General features: G+C 37.4%; 1 protein-coding gene across 1 annotated transcript; it reads left to right on the top strand.

The window, feature by feature from the left end:
- Nucleotides 1-5,019: 5,019 nt before the first annotated feature.
- On the top strand, nucleotides 5,020-11,427 carry LOC129675427 (vomeronasal type-1 receptor 4-like). The gene is made up of 2 exons (XM_055605449.1): nucleotides 5,020-5,065; nucleotides 10,484-11,427. The coding sequence occupies exons 1-2, from the start codon at nucleotides 5,020-5,022 to the stop codon at nucleotides 11,425-11,427; spliced, it is 990 nt and encodes a 329-aa protein (XP_055461424.1).
- Nucleotides 11,428-13,706: the final 2,279 nt, after the last annotated feature.

A 13,706-nucleotide genomic window follows, 5' to 3' on the forward strand; every position in this document is an offset into this window, starting at 1 on the left:
ATTTTGAAAAAGAAATCTCCCAATACCTCTTTTCTTCAGTCGGCACCTGCAAACTCATGTGCACACTGTGAGCTACCTCCACGCTCACTCATAGCATAACAACTCAGATGAGAAGCCACCAGGGTCTGTGATGTTTGAATTATGTATATTAAATTTTATACTCTAAAGCTTGAAAATAAACTACGTATGTACACAAAACAAGAACAAATCTTTTAGAAAACGTGGCTTCAACCAAGGACAAAAAGAAGTACCATTAACGCCCTCTCTTCCATGCCCCTTATTAAAGGTGTTCTTCAGAATCACAGAATCTGGAGAAGGTTGAATATTGGGAAAACACTGTCAGCTTATTTCACACCAGAGAAGGCCATACTACTGACAGCCTTTTCTTAGCACTGGGCTTCTGAAGCTTTCCCTGGGACCTTACGAGTACTCCAAGTTCTCACAGAAAAGTTCCTTTCCTAATTAGTCTTAATTGTTACATTGGATATGCTCATGTAATTTGGACATGTTTTTGTTGACTATCAACTGAAGAAAAGTTGTTGAAAAGTTTTCTGAATCCCTTATGTAGATGATGTTATAGATGCAGAGTTGAAGTAAGTGACACTCGTGTGATAGAAAAGGAGACCAGGGAATGATAATCCTATAAATCAGGGCCCAAGTTCTGCCCAAAACTTGACAGACTCTGCCTTTCAGTCTAACACCCACTACTGTGGCATCACAGAACATACAGGTAAGAATATTCTTTTTTTTTTTTTTTAACACCAAGACATCGATAATTAGAAGCTTGAAACCTAGATGGGTAGGTTGAAGGACATGTTCTACAATAATGAGTGAAGTGCTCTTACTCCTATACTATGGACAATGCTACTTGCTTCTACAAGATACAAGGGTGAATTGGGTTCCTGTTTCCAACATCATTTCTTACATTTCTTGTCAGATTTCTTCATGTTTGACATTCTTACTTTACATTTTCCTGAAGACGAAGAATGTTGAACACTTTTTTCTCTTTTTGGAGATAAGGTTTCACTGTGTATGCATGACTGGTCTAGAGATTACTTTGTAGGGCAGTCTTGCCTTAAATTCATCGAGATACACCTCACTCAGGCTCCTAAGTTTGGGGATCAAAGATTTGTGCCACCATACCTGACTAAAATGTTCAGCCCAGGCTGGCCTCAAGCTAATGATCCTCCTGACTCTGCACTGCAGCATACCCTAACATCATGAGCAACCAAAAGTAGCAGGGCACTTGAAAAAATAATTCCTGGTTATTTGTGTTTCTTCTTTTGAAAAATGCTTCTTTGTTTCATTACTCCATTGGTTGGTTGGCAGATTTCTTTCTTCATGTTTAATTTTTATAGTAATTTGTGAATTCTGGATATTGGGCCCATATCTGCGGTGTTGCTGATAAAGGTTTTCTCCTATTCTGTGGGCTCTTTGTATGCTCTGTTGATAATTACTTGTTCTGTGCAGAAACCTTTTAACTTCATGTAGTTCCATCTGATGATACTTGAGATAATTTCTGTGCTATTGAAGTATTGTTTAGAAAAATCTTGCTTACCCAATGTCTTGGAGAATGTTCTCTATACTTTCACCCTGTGGTTTCAGTTTTTCAGATTTTAAATTAAGATCTTTGATCCATTTCAAACTGATTTGTGTACATGATGAAAATTATTAATTTAATTTCATTCATCTGTATATGAATAAGCAATATCACCAGAAAGATTTGTTGATTTATGTTCTTTTATTCATAACATGATTTTCTGATTTTTTAAAAAATATGTGACCATAGCTTTATGGGTTTTGTCCTGGGTTCTCTATCCTTTTCCATTTGTCTAACTGTTTTTATGCCAATATCAGTCATTACCTGGAAATTCTATCATGAAGACCATACATCCAAAAGGAAAGTGTGTGTGTGTGTGTGTGTGTGTGTGTGTGTGCGCACACACACGCGCGAGCGCGTGCGCGAGCTTGTGCATCAGAACCCATTTACAAGAAGGTTCAGACCAGCTTCTTCATAAAAGTTGAAAAGAAAGCTAAGAACACCCCGTGTTCATATAAAGTGCTATTTGTTTTACTTAATCAATATGTGAATTATTTTAGATTGAAATTGTTATCACAAGTTAAACATTTTAGCACATTTGTGATAGACAAGCTTGATTTCCTCATCCTTTTTAAATTAATTAATTTTTTACAATTTATTTACTTTATATTCCCATTGTAGTCCCTCCCCTTCCTCATCTCCTCACAGTCTCATCCTCCTTCCCTTTTTCCCCTCCCCTAGTCTACTGAAAGGGGAAGTCCTATTCCCCTACCATCTGACCATAGCCTATCAAGTCTCATCAGGACTGCTTGGGTCCTCTTTCTCTGTGGCCTGGCAAAGCCATCCTCCTAGGGGGGAAGTGATCAAAGAACAGGCAAGCGAGTTCATGTCAGAGACAACAGAGATGCCTATAGGCTACATTTGAGCTGGAGTTCTGGTTCTTCTCCATACATGGTCCTTGGTTGGTACATCACTCTGCAGCTCCACTTGGGTCTAGAGTTTTTGGCTTTGTTTGTCTCCTTGTGGAGCTCTTGTCCCCTCTGGGTCCCTATCCTCACCCTCTTCTTCCATAGGATTCCCAGCACTCTGTCCAAAGTTTGGCTATGGGTCTCTGCATCTGCTTTGATCCCCTGCTGGGTAGAGTCTTTCAGAGGACATCTATGAAAGGCTCCCATCCTGTTTCCTCTCTTCCACTGCTTCCACTGTTTATACTGTTTGCCCTTCTGATTGAGAATTAAGCATCCTCCCTAGAGTCCTCCTTGTGAGATTCTTTAGGTCTGTGGATAATATGGTTATCCTAAGTGAGTATATTCCATGAATGTCTTTCTGCTTCAGAGTTACCTCAAATAGGGTGAGCTTTTCTAGTTCCATCTATTTGCCTGCAAATTTCATGATTTCCTTCTTTTTAACAGCTGAGTAGTATTCCATTGTGTAAATGTACCACAATTTCTGTATCCATTCTTTGGTTGAGAGACATCTAGGTTGTTTCCAGATTCTGATTTCCTCACCCTTCTAACATGAACTTACAACACACGAAATTATGAGTTTTAAAATCTTATGTTATACTAATATCTATTAATACAATGATAATAGATTTCTTATTTTATACACACATATGTAAGTATGTATGTATCTTGGTCATAGTTGCCCCTATTACTCTCTCTTTCTTCCCTTGTCTTTTCCTACTGCTGCTCATGTCTGCCCTCTTGCTCAAATTAAGTTTCTCATCAGGATTGCTTACAAGGTGCATGGATGAGGGATTATTGTAGAAATATGCAACATATTAGTGGGTATGTCACTAAAGAAAGAGTCTGTTTTGTCCAAGCAACCATCACTAGCTATGGGTTCTGAGAGGATGTGCCTTCTTGAACTCCTTGAAACCTGAGCAATAGATAATATGGGAACTGTGGGCATCATGAGCCACTCCCTTCTACATGATAAAATGCTGATGAGCTCAATCTATGTATATCATGTGCAGGTAATTAGAGGGTTTTTTTTTGTGTTACTGCTTGCAGAGACCATGTTATACCTGGAAGACAGAGTTCCGTAACACTCCATTCCTTTTTTGTTCTTATATTCTCTTTGGTTCCACCTTTTCTGTGATGTCCCTGAAGCCCTAGTTAGTTGGTGGTACAGGGATGAATATTCAATAGTCTCCTCAGCATCTTTAGTCCCAGCAGTAACTTCCACTCACATCATCTAAAGGTGACAACAGTAATAACCTATGGCTACAGAAATAAATATTGAAAAGGTTACTTTGAGAGGCACAAAAACTCTATTTGTCAAGATAACCAGAAGAACTTCTCTACTAGGATCTGTGTTCCTTTTGTCACAGGCTTTCACCTAGGTTTACACTGACAGTCTGAGGTGTAGCCCTAAAATCTAAGCAGAAAGGGGCTCATTATTCCCATAACAGCCACTATCACAGCAGTGAGCTCATTTTGTCTGGCAGGCAGAGAGTGTTGCATGTAGTGTCCAAAGCTGACCAAGATTGTTGGTGGCATCTTTTCTGCCCCAGTATCCATGCGTAGCACCTTCTGGCAATGTGGAAGGAAGGCAAGCTCAATTTCAGCTTGATTTCTGTGTTGTGCAAACAAGATTTGTAGTGTTTTCTTGCAACACACAAATTGTTTCATATGCATAAAATGGAATTCTGTAGAATATAAAAAGGAATAAATGTTAACTCCCCATGAATCTTTTAAAACATGTTGTTGAAAAGAATGGAAACAAGATCTACACATCTCTCTGTTTCTCAATGCAGGTATGCTTTAAAAAATAAGTGTACAGATTTTAGTAGGTTTGTCCTATAGTATATGTTTATATGAGTGAGTATATACCGTGTGTGTCTTTCTGCTACTGGGATAGCTCACTCAGGATGATCTTTTCCAGTTCCCACCATTTGCCTGAAAATTTCATGATTTCTTTGTTTTTTATTGCTGAGTAGTATTCCATTGTGAGGATGTACCATACTTTCTGTATCCATTCCTCAGTTGAGGGTCATTTGGGTTGTTTCCAGCTTCTGGCTATTACAAGTAAAGCTGCTACAAACATGCTTGAGCAAATATCTTATTGTGTACTTGAGCATCTTTTGGATATATGCCTAGGAGTGGTATAGCTGGATCTTGAAGAAGTGCTATTCCTAATTGTCTGAGAAAGCACCAGATTGATTTCCAGAGTGGTTGTACAAGTTTACATTCCCACCAGCAGTGGAGGAGGATTCCCCTTTCTCTACAATCTCTCCAGCATGCGCTGTCACTTGAGTTTTTTATTTTAGCCATAGGATAAGCCTACTAAACTCTGTATACCTAAAGAAAATAATCAAGAGGGAGGACTCTGGCTAAAATGCTCAATCCCCATCCAGAAAGGTAAAGAGGATGGACACCAGAAGAAGGAGAAAATAGGAAACAAGTTAGGAGCCTACCACAGAAGGCCTCTGAAGGGTTCTGCCCTGCAGACTATCAAAGCAGATTTTGAGACTTATGGCCAACGTTTGGGCAGATTGTGGAGAATCTTATGAAAGAAGTGGTAAATAGTAAGATCTGGAGAGGACAGCAGCCCCACAAGGAGAGTAACAGAACCGAAAAATCTGAGCACAGGGGTTCTAGGGTCTTCTCCACTTTTTCTTCTAACCAATTTAATGTGTCTGGTTTTATGTTGAGGTCTTTGATCCACTTGGACTTTAGTTTTGTGCAGGGTGATAAGTATGGATCTATTTGCATTTTTCTACATGTAGACATCCAGTTGAAGATGCTATCTTTTTTCCATTGTATGGTTTTGTCATCTTTGTCAAAGATCAGGTGTCCATAAGTGTGTGGGTTTATTTCCGGGTCGTCTAGAAGTTGGTTCCATTGATCCACCATTCTGTTTCTATGCCAGTACCATGCAGTTTTTATTACTGTTGCTCTATAGTACAGCTTAAGATCAGGGATGGAGATACCTCCAGAAGATCTTTTTTTTTCTTTTTCTTTTTATTAATTACACTTTATTCACTTTGTATTTTATTGTAGAGGATTGTTTTAGCAATTCTGGGTTTCTTATTATTCCATATGAAGTTGAGAATTTTTCTTTCCAGGTCTGTAAAGAATTGTGTTGGTAATTTGATGGGAATTGCATTGCATCTGTAGATTGCTTTTGGTAAGATGGTCATTTTTACTATGTTAATCCTGCCAAGCCATGAGCATGGAAGATCTTTCCATCTTCTCATATCTTCTTCTAATTCTTTCTTCAGAGACTTGAAATTTTTTTCATACAAGTCTTTGACTTGCTTGGTTAGGGTCACACCAAGATACATTATGTCTTTGTGGCTATTGTGAAAGGTATTGTTTCCCTAATTTCTTTCTCAGCCCTATTGTCTTTTGTATACAGGAGGGCTACTGATTTTTTTGAATTAATTTTGTATCCAGCCACTTTGCTGAAGGTGTTTATCAGCTGTAGGAGTTCCCTGGTAGAATTTTTGGGGTCACTCAAGTATACTATCATATCATCTGCAAATAGTGATAATTTGACTTCTTCCTTTCCCATCTGTATCCCCTTGATCTCCTTTACTTGTCTTAGTGATCTAGCAAGGACTTCCAGCACTATGTTGAAGAGATATGAAGAGAGTCGGCAGCCTTGTCTTGTCCCTGATTTCAGTGGGATTGCTTTAAGTTTCTCTCCGTTTAGCTTGATGTTGGCTATAGGCTTGCTGTATATTGCCTTTACTATGTTTAGATATGTGCCTTGTATCCCCGATCTCTCCAATACTTTAAACATGAATGGATGTTGGATTTTGTCAAATGCTTTTTCAGCATCTAAGGAGATGATCAGTTTGTTTATATGGTGGATCACATTGATGGATTTATGTATATTGAACCACCCCTGCATACCTGGGATGAAGCGTACTTGGTCATAGTGGATGATATCTTTGATGTGTTCTTGTATTCAGTTTGCAAGTATTTTGTTGAGTATTTTTGCATCAATGTTAATGAGGGAGATTGGCCTGAAATTCTCTTTCTTTGTTGGGTCTTTGGGAGGTTTATGTACCAAGGTGACTGTGACTTCATAGAATGAGTTTGATAATGTTCCTTCGGTTTCCATTTTGTGGAACTAAAGAGAACTAAAGTTATCTCTTCTTTGAAGGTCTGGTAGAATTCTGCACTGAAACCATCTGGTCCTGGGCTTTTTTTTGGATGGGAGACTTTCGATGACTGCTTCTATTTTCTTAGGGGATATAGGACTATTTAATTGATTTACCTGGTCTTGATTCAGCTTTGATAAGTGGAATCGATCCAGAAAATTGTCCATTTCCTTTAGATTTTCAAATTTTGTGGTGTGTAGACTTTTGAAGTAAGACCTAATGATTGTTTGGATTTCCTCAGTGTCTATAGTTATGTTCCCCTTTTCATTTCTGATTTTGTTGATTTGTATGGTGTCTCTCACCCTTTTAGTTAGCTTGGCTAAGGGTTTGTCTATCTTGTTGATTTTCTCAAAGAACCATCTCTTGGTTTCATTGATTCTTTGAATTGTTTTATTTGTTTCTAATTTATTGATTTCAGCCTTGAGTTTGATTATTTCCAGCCATCTACTTCTTTTTGGTGTGCCTGCTTCTTTTTTTTCTTGGGTTTTTAGGTGAGCCATTAAGTTGCTTGAATGAGCTGTCTCGAATTTCTTCTTGAAGGCACTTAGTGCTGTGAACTTTCCTCTTAGCACTGCTTTCATTGTGTCCCACAGGTTTTGGTATGTTGTGCCTTCATTTTTATTGAATTCTAGGAAGACTTTAATTTCTTTCTTTATTCCTTCCCTGACCCAGCTGTCATTGAGTAGCAAGTTGTTCACTTTTCATGTGTGTGTAGGCTTTTTGCTATTTCTGTTTTTGTTGAGGTCCAGCTTTATTCCATGGTGATCAGATAGGATACAAGGGATTATTTCAATCTTCTTGAATCTGTTGAGGCTCGCTTTGTGACCAACCATATGGTCTATTTTGGAGAAGGTTCCATGAGGTGCTGAGAAGAAGGTAAATTCTTTTGTGTTTGGGTGTAAGATTCTGTAAATGTCTGTTAGGTCCATTTGATTCATGACCTCTGTTAGGGACATTGTTTCTTTGTTTAATTTATGTTTTGTTGACATGTCCTTTGTTGATAGTGGGGTGTTGAAGTCTCCCACTATTAATGTGTGGGGATCTATATGTGGTTTAAATTTTATCAATGTTTCTTTTACAAATGTGGGTGCTCTTGTATTTGGGGCATAGATGTTCAGGATTGTGATGTCTTCCTGGTGGAATTTTCCCTTGATGAGTATGAAGTGTCTTTCCCCATCTCTTTTGATTAATTTTGGTTGAAAGTCTATTTTATCAGATATTAGAATGGCTACTCCTGCTTGTTTCTTGGGTCCATTTGCTTGGAAAGTCGTCTTCCAACCTTTTACCCTCAGGTAATGTCTATCTTTGTGCCTTAGGTGTGTTTCTTGTATGCAACAGATTGCTGGGTTTTGTTTACATATCCATTCTGTTAATCTGTGTCTTTTACTGGAGAGTTGAGTCCATTGATGTTGAGAGAGATTAATGACCAGTGACTGTTAGATCCTTTCATTTTGACTTTGGCTGTGGTAGTAAGTTTGTGTGCTTGGTTGCTTTTTGTTTTACTGTAGTGAGGTTAATTATTTCCTGTGTTTTCTTGAAAGTAGCTAGTTTTCTTGGGTTGTATTTTTCCTTCTAGTGTCTTCTGTAAAGCTGGATTTGTGTGTAGGTATTGTTGAAATTTGTTTTTGTCATTGAATATCTTGTTTTCTCCATATATGAGAACTAAGAGTTTTTCTGGCTATAGTAGCCTGGGATGACATCTGTGTTCTCTTAGGGCCTGCATGATATCTGTCCAGGCTCTTCTGGCTTTCATAGTCTCTGTTGAGAAGTGAGGTGTGATTCTTATGGCAGATAATACAATTTTATACATAAATGACACAGTAGACTTCTCTAGGTAACTGCTAGTGCTGGTAAATACTTTATGCAATGTAGCAGGGTACAAAATAACACAGAAAATTCCAAACCCTTCCTAAATCCAACTGACAGACTGAGAAAGAAAGGAGGAAAATAGTATTTTCAAAGTAGCTTTAAAAATAAAATATGTTAGAATAACTTACCAAGTAAGCCAAAGATTTGTATAATAAAGACTCTAAGGCATCCAAGAAAGAACTTGGAGAAGGCAACAGAAGACAAAGCTCTGCCATATTCATGGATCAAGCAAGTTAACATCATAAACTAGTATTTGAAAAAAGTGTTAATCTTACCAAAAGCAATCTATATAGTCAATGCAATCCTTATCAAAATCAACACAATTATTGATAGAAACTGAAGGAAAAAAAAGAATTCTAAGCTTCCCATGGAAACATGAAGGATAGCTGAAACAATACTGAAAATAAAACACATATTGCAGGTACCACAATACCAAATCTCAAATTGTGCTACAGAACTATACTACTAAAAATAGCATGTCATTGGTATAGAAACAGGCACATTGATCAAATGAATATAGTTGAAGTCCAAGAAATAACTCCATACATTAAAGGACATCTGACTTGTCACAAAGAAGGGAAAAATACATACTAGAAAAAAAAAAAACTTCAACAAAGTGTTCTGGTTAAACTAGACGGCTGAATGAAGAAAATGCAAATTGATCTATGTCTATCACCCTGCATAAAGCTCAACTCCAAGTGGATCAGTGATTTCACCATAAAACGTGATGCCTTGAACATAATCGTTGCTAATAAATATGCTTGAACTCATTGGCATAAGGAAGATCTTTCAGAGACTCATGACCAAACATTTGGCAGAGTACAGGGAATCATAAGAAAGAAGGGGAGTTAGTCTGATGAGGAAAGGATAGGAGCTCCACAAGGACCAAATATATCTGGGCACAGGGTCTTTTCTGAGACTGACATGCAACCAAGGACCATGTATGAATGTAACCTAGAACCTCTGCTCAGATGTAGCCTGTGGTAGCTCAGTAACCAATTGGTTTCCCATAGTGAGGGGAGCAAGGACTGTTTCTAACAGGAACTCAATGACTGGCTCTTTGGCCTCCCCACCCCCCCAAGGGAGGAGCAGTCCTGTTAGGCCACAGAGGAGGGCTTTGCAGCCAGTCCTGAAGATACCTGATAAAACAGGATCAGATGAATGGGGAGGAGGTCCCCCCTATTAGTGGACTTGGCAAGGGGCACAGTGGAGATGAAGGAGGGAGGGACTGGGAGGGAATGAGGGATCGGGACATGGCTGGGATACAGAGTTAATAAAATGTAACTGATAAGAAAAAAATAAAATTCAAAAAAAAAAAAAAAGAAAGATCTTTCAGAGCAGGTACTAAGATCAACAATTAATAAATAGTTCCTCATGAAGCTAAAATATTTTTGACAAAACAGACACCATCATTTGATCAAAGAGAGAATTCTTGTCTCTACCTTCTCTGCACTGGGATTACTAGTGAGTTCCATCATGTCCAGATAGCATGTGGATGCTGAGGATTTTATCTCATGTCCTCATGCTTGTGTCACAGATACTATATTGACTAATGTTTCTACTTTTTATAGAGAAACCATTAAGCAAATGTTCTGACTTGTCCATAAATTCATGAAAAATTTGTTTATTTTTTTAGAAAATTATCTTTTGTGATGATTTTGAAGAGGCTAAAATAATGATATTTTTCATATATCAGAGAAATATTTCATTAACAGGCAAACATGTACAAGGAAACTATCTTAGCACCTTGATTTTGAAAGTTCTCTAACTGATCACAGAAAATGCTACTGAAGTCACCACAAAATTCACTGTAACAATATTTTAGAAATATTTATCAGTGGGAAAGGTTAATGAAGAAAACAATGAGATGTTGATTTAATTTATGGTACTAAGAAATTAATACTAATATTTATTTTTCTCCCTGTGTCTGATGATATGAATAAATTTGTCATTTTTAGATGACAAGAAGATGGTTCCTGAGAACTTTTCAGTGGGGATGTTTTTCTTGTCCCAGACGGTTGTGGGAATCCTGGGTAATTGGTTACTTTTATTTTATTATTTCATGTCTTTTTTCACTGGAAAGAATCTAATGCCCAAAGATGCGATTTTAAAACATGTGACTCTTGCCAACTCATTGTCTATTATCTCAAGAGGAATTCCTCAATCAATGGCCGGGCTTGGGTTGAAAGATTTCCTGGATGATAATGGATGTAAATTTGTTATGTGCCTGTTTCGTATAGCCCGAGGAGCTACCCTTCATTCCTCCAGTCTCCTGAGTTGCTTTCAGGCAATCACAGTCAGCCAAAGCAACTCCAGGTTTATGAAGATTAAACAGAGAGTCATGAAGTACATTGTCCCCTCCTGTTCTTTTAGCTGGCTGGCACATCTATTTCTAAACATCAGAATTGCTATGACAGTGACTGCCCTTGATACCAACAGAAATTTCACTAAGAAATTATATGTGGGCTACTACTGCTCACCAATTGGTTCTGATGGCCCTGTATCTCTTCTGTATTTCTTCTTTATTGGTTTCATTGATATTCTCTATCTATGTATCATGGCCTGGACCAGTATTTCCATGGTGAGCTTCCTATACAGGCATAAGAAACATGTACGGAACATCCACAGTTCCCAGCATGCCCTCAGAGCATCTCCTGTAGCCAGAGCCACCCAAGTCATCCTGATCCTGGTGTGTACTTACATCACTTCCTATGCAATGTCCTTCATCTTCATATTATACATAATACTCTGTAACAATCAAAAGCTGTGGTTGATGAACACACTTGCACTTTTAGAGAACTGTTTCCCTACTCTTTTCCCCTTCATAGTAATGAAGAACAACAATAACAAGAACAACAACTCTACTTTCAGTATCCATTTTTCCTGCCACAGGAACAAATAATTTTCTGAATTTATTACTTGTTCTGGTAGATTATGTGTTCTAATATATTCATATGTTCTTTTATCTACTATGGATGGTTGCCTTCAGTAATGATCAGACAGTACTAGGTAAATTTGTGGCATTGTAAATTAGGTGTGAACAGTTGTCCAAACTGTAATATAGCCTGGCTGAATATTTTTATGATTTATCATTGTTTTCATCCTCAAAATTCTGAAACATGGAGTCATGATTTAATAAAGTATCTTATGGTTTGGTTTGTTTTTTTTCCCTTCTGGGATGTAATCTGAGTAGGAAAGAGCGAGCACTCCAGCTGTAGAGAAGCCATCAGATTTGGTAAGTCATCTGGAAAGTCCTCAAGGAGAGAGTTAAGGATGAGAAGTACCATAATAGAAGGCTTTAGGACCCTCAATTGTTCTACTCTAGATGACTTGAAAATAGAAACAGAAAATTAAAAGCTAAATGGCTTAAGTAAAATTGTCTCAATACTTATAATTATAATTATTATCTCAATACTTATAATTATAATTATTATCATTTTGGCATATTATATTTTATCCTTAATAGGAATAGAGGATTTCTGTACACAGCCAAAAAATGTTTAGAGATAGAGGGAAAAGAAAGGTATACAGAGTGTATTGATAAGGCACAAACCTTAGAAGAAAAATTAGAGAGATTTATAAACAAAAAAATTAGAAAAAAATACAAATACAGGAAGAGGAATTTAGACAAGTCTTAGAAAGACCTAGGAAAGATAGTCAGACCCAAACAGAGGAATTTAGACAAGACTTATAAATGAGACTAAGGAACAATCTCGGACACACAGAAGAATGTAGACAAGAGCCTACAATGCCACCATATAAAGAAAATGAAAGAAAAGCTGGCTAAAGTTCTTTGAAAACCAACCTCAGTTTTTCCAGTTACTATACAACACATACCAGGAGATAATAAGTAACCCCAAGGTTATGCAAAAGTTAAATGAACTCTTATAGACATAGTAGATTTGAGAAGATTTAAGGAATCAAGTTATTTCCTATGGTATTTATTCATCCTCTGTAAAGGAGATACTAAATTCATGGGCAACTCAGAACAGAATTGTCCTCCAAGTCCGGAAAGATTTGGCAACAGTAATATTGGAAGCTTGTCCTCAGTTACAAAGGTGAACATAGTGGAAAGAGGAAGCTAGTGCTATAGAATAAAGAAGTCTGTCCAGAGGTCTTGATGTTTTTCAGGATCAGTTGCTAGGTGAAGGTCAATATGTTGTTTTACAAAGGCAGCATGCATTTCATGATCATATCTTGATGCTATGTCATTTAGCAGCTTAAAATGCTTGTGATAAATTTGAACAATCAGAAAAAAAATCTGTGTATTACTATAGAAGGATCAAAAGCAGACTTCTCGGCTTTTTTTTTTTTTTTGCAATGATTGACTTCATTGAAAATAGAATAATATCAGATTCAGACACCAGAAAAATACTTATTAAATCTTTGGCTATTAAAAATGTTGTCTGAATGTAAAAGGGTGATTAGACATTTAAAGGCAAGATCAGCAACAGTAGAGGAATTGATCAGAGATACAGCTGATATTTGGATCTCATGTTTTTGATAATCTGAGAGGAGAAATAATTTCTAAAAGTCTTTAAAATTAAAATCGGTAGGTGTTTTAATTGTGGTAAACAAGGTCATTTGAAAAGGAATTGTAAGCAAGGCTTTCCTAGAAACAATGATTTTTTCTAGAAATAATAATAATAAAAGGCCCCAGCTTTTTTGAGTATGCAGAAGGTGAGGCAAAGGCTGACATTGGACTAATGAATGCAAGTCCAATAGGTATATCCAAGGCAACTTCTTGCCAAAGGGAAACAAAGTGGGGTGGCTGGTAGATCAAGGGCCCACAGTGGGGGTAAAGCCCACAAGCCATTTCAGACAAGAATAGTTGAGAGTCATGAGGTTATAGAAAAAAATCTTGGTGACTGACCTGAAGAAGTGTTTACTTCATTGACAGTGTCTTTGTTTATAATTTTCTCACTAAATACAGTAGCTTAAAACAGAAAGGGGGAAATGAACTGAGAATTTTGTAGGGTTTGACTTGTAGTCAGATTTTGGCTACTTCATTGGGGTTTTTTCCTACCTCCCTCCACCACACCTAACCCTTCCAACCCAAGACACAAGGTAGAAGAAAAAGAAAGTTAGAATGGAAAGGGGGGATCTATATAGTTAGACCACTTTCTGCAGATTAGGGATGTTTAGTTCCTTGGGGCAAGTTTGATCTCCAACCAGCAACCA

This window comes from Psammomys obesus, unplaced genomic scaffold (assembly GCF_907164565.1).
Source record: "Psammomys obesus unplaced genomic scaffold, mPsaObe1.curated_primary_1811, whole genome shotgun sequence".
Classification (NCBI taxonomy): domain Eukaryota; kingdom Metazoa; phylum Chordata; class Mammalia; order Rodentia; family Muridae; genus Psammomys; species Psammomys obesus.

What these genes read in the sequence shown, in the direction of transcription:
- LOC129675427 (XM_055605449.1), top strand. Translation starts at nt 5,020, where the DNA reads ATGGCCAACGTTTGGGCAGATTGTGGAGAATCTTATGAAAGAAGTG. An exon ending in AGAATCTTATGAAAGAAGTG is followed by an intron (nt 5,066 to 10,483) that starts GTAAATAGTAAG and finishes TGTCATTTTTAG; the next exon opens with ATGACAAGAAGATGGTTCCT.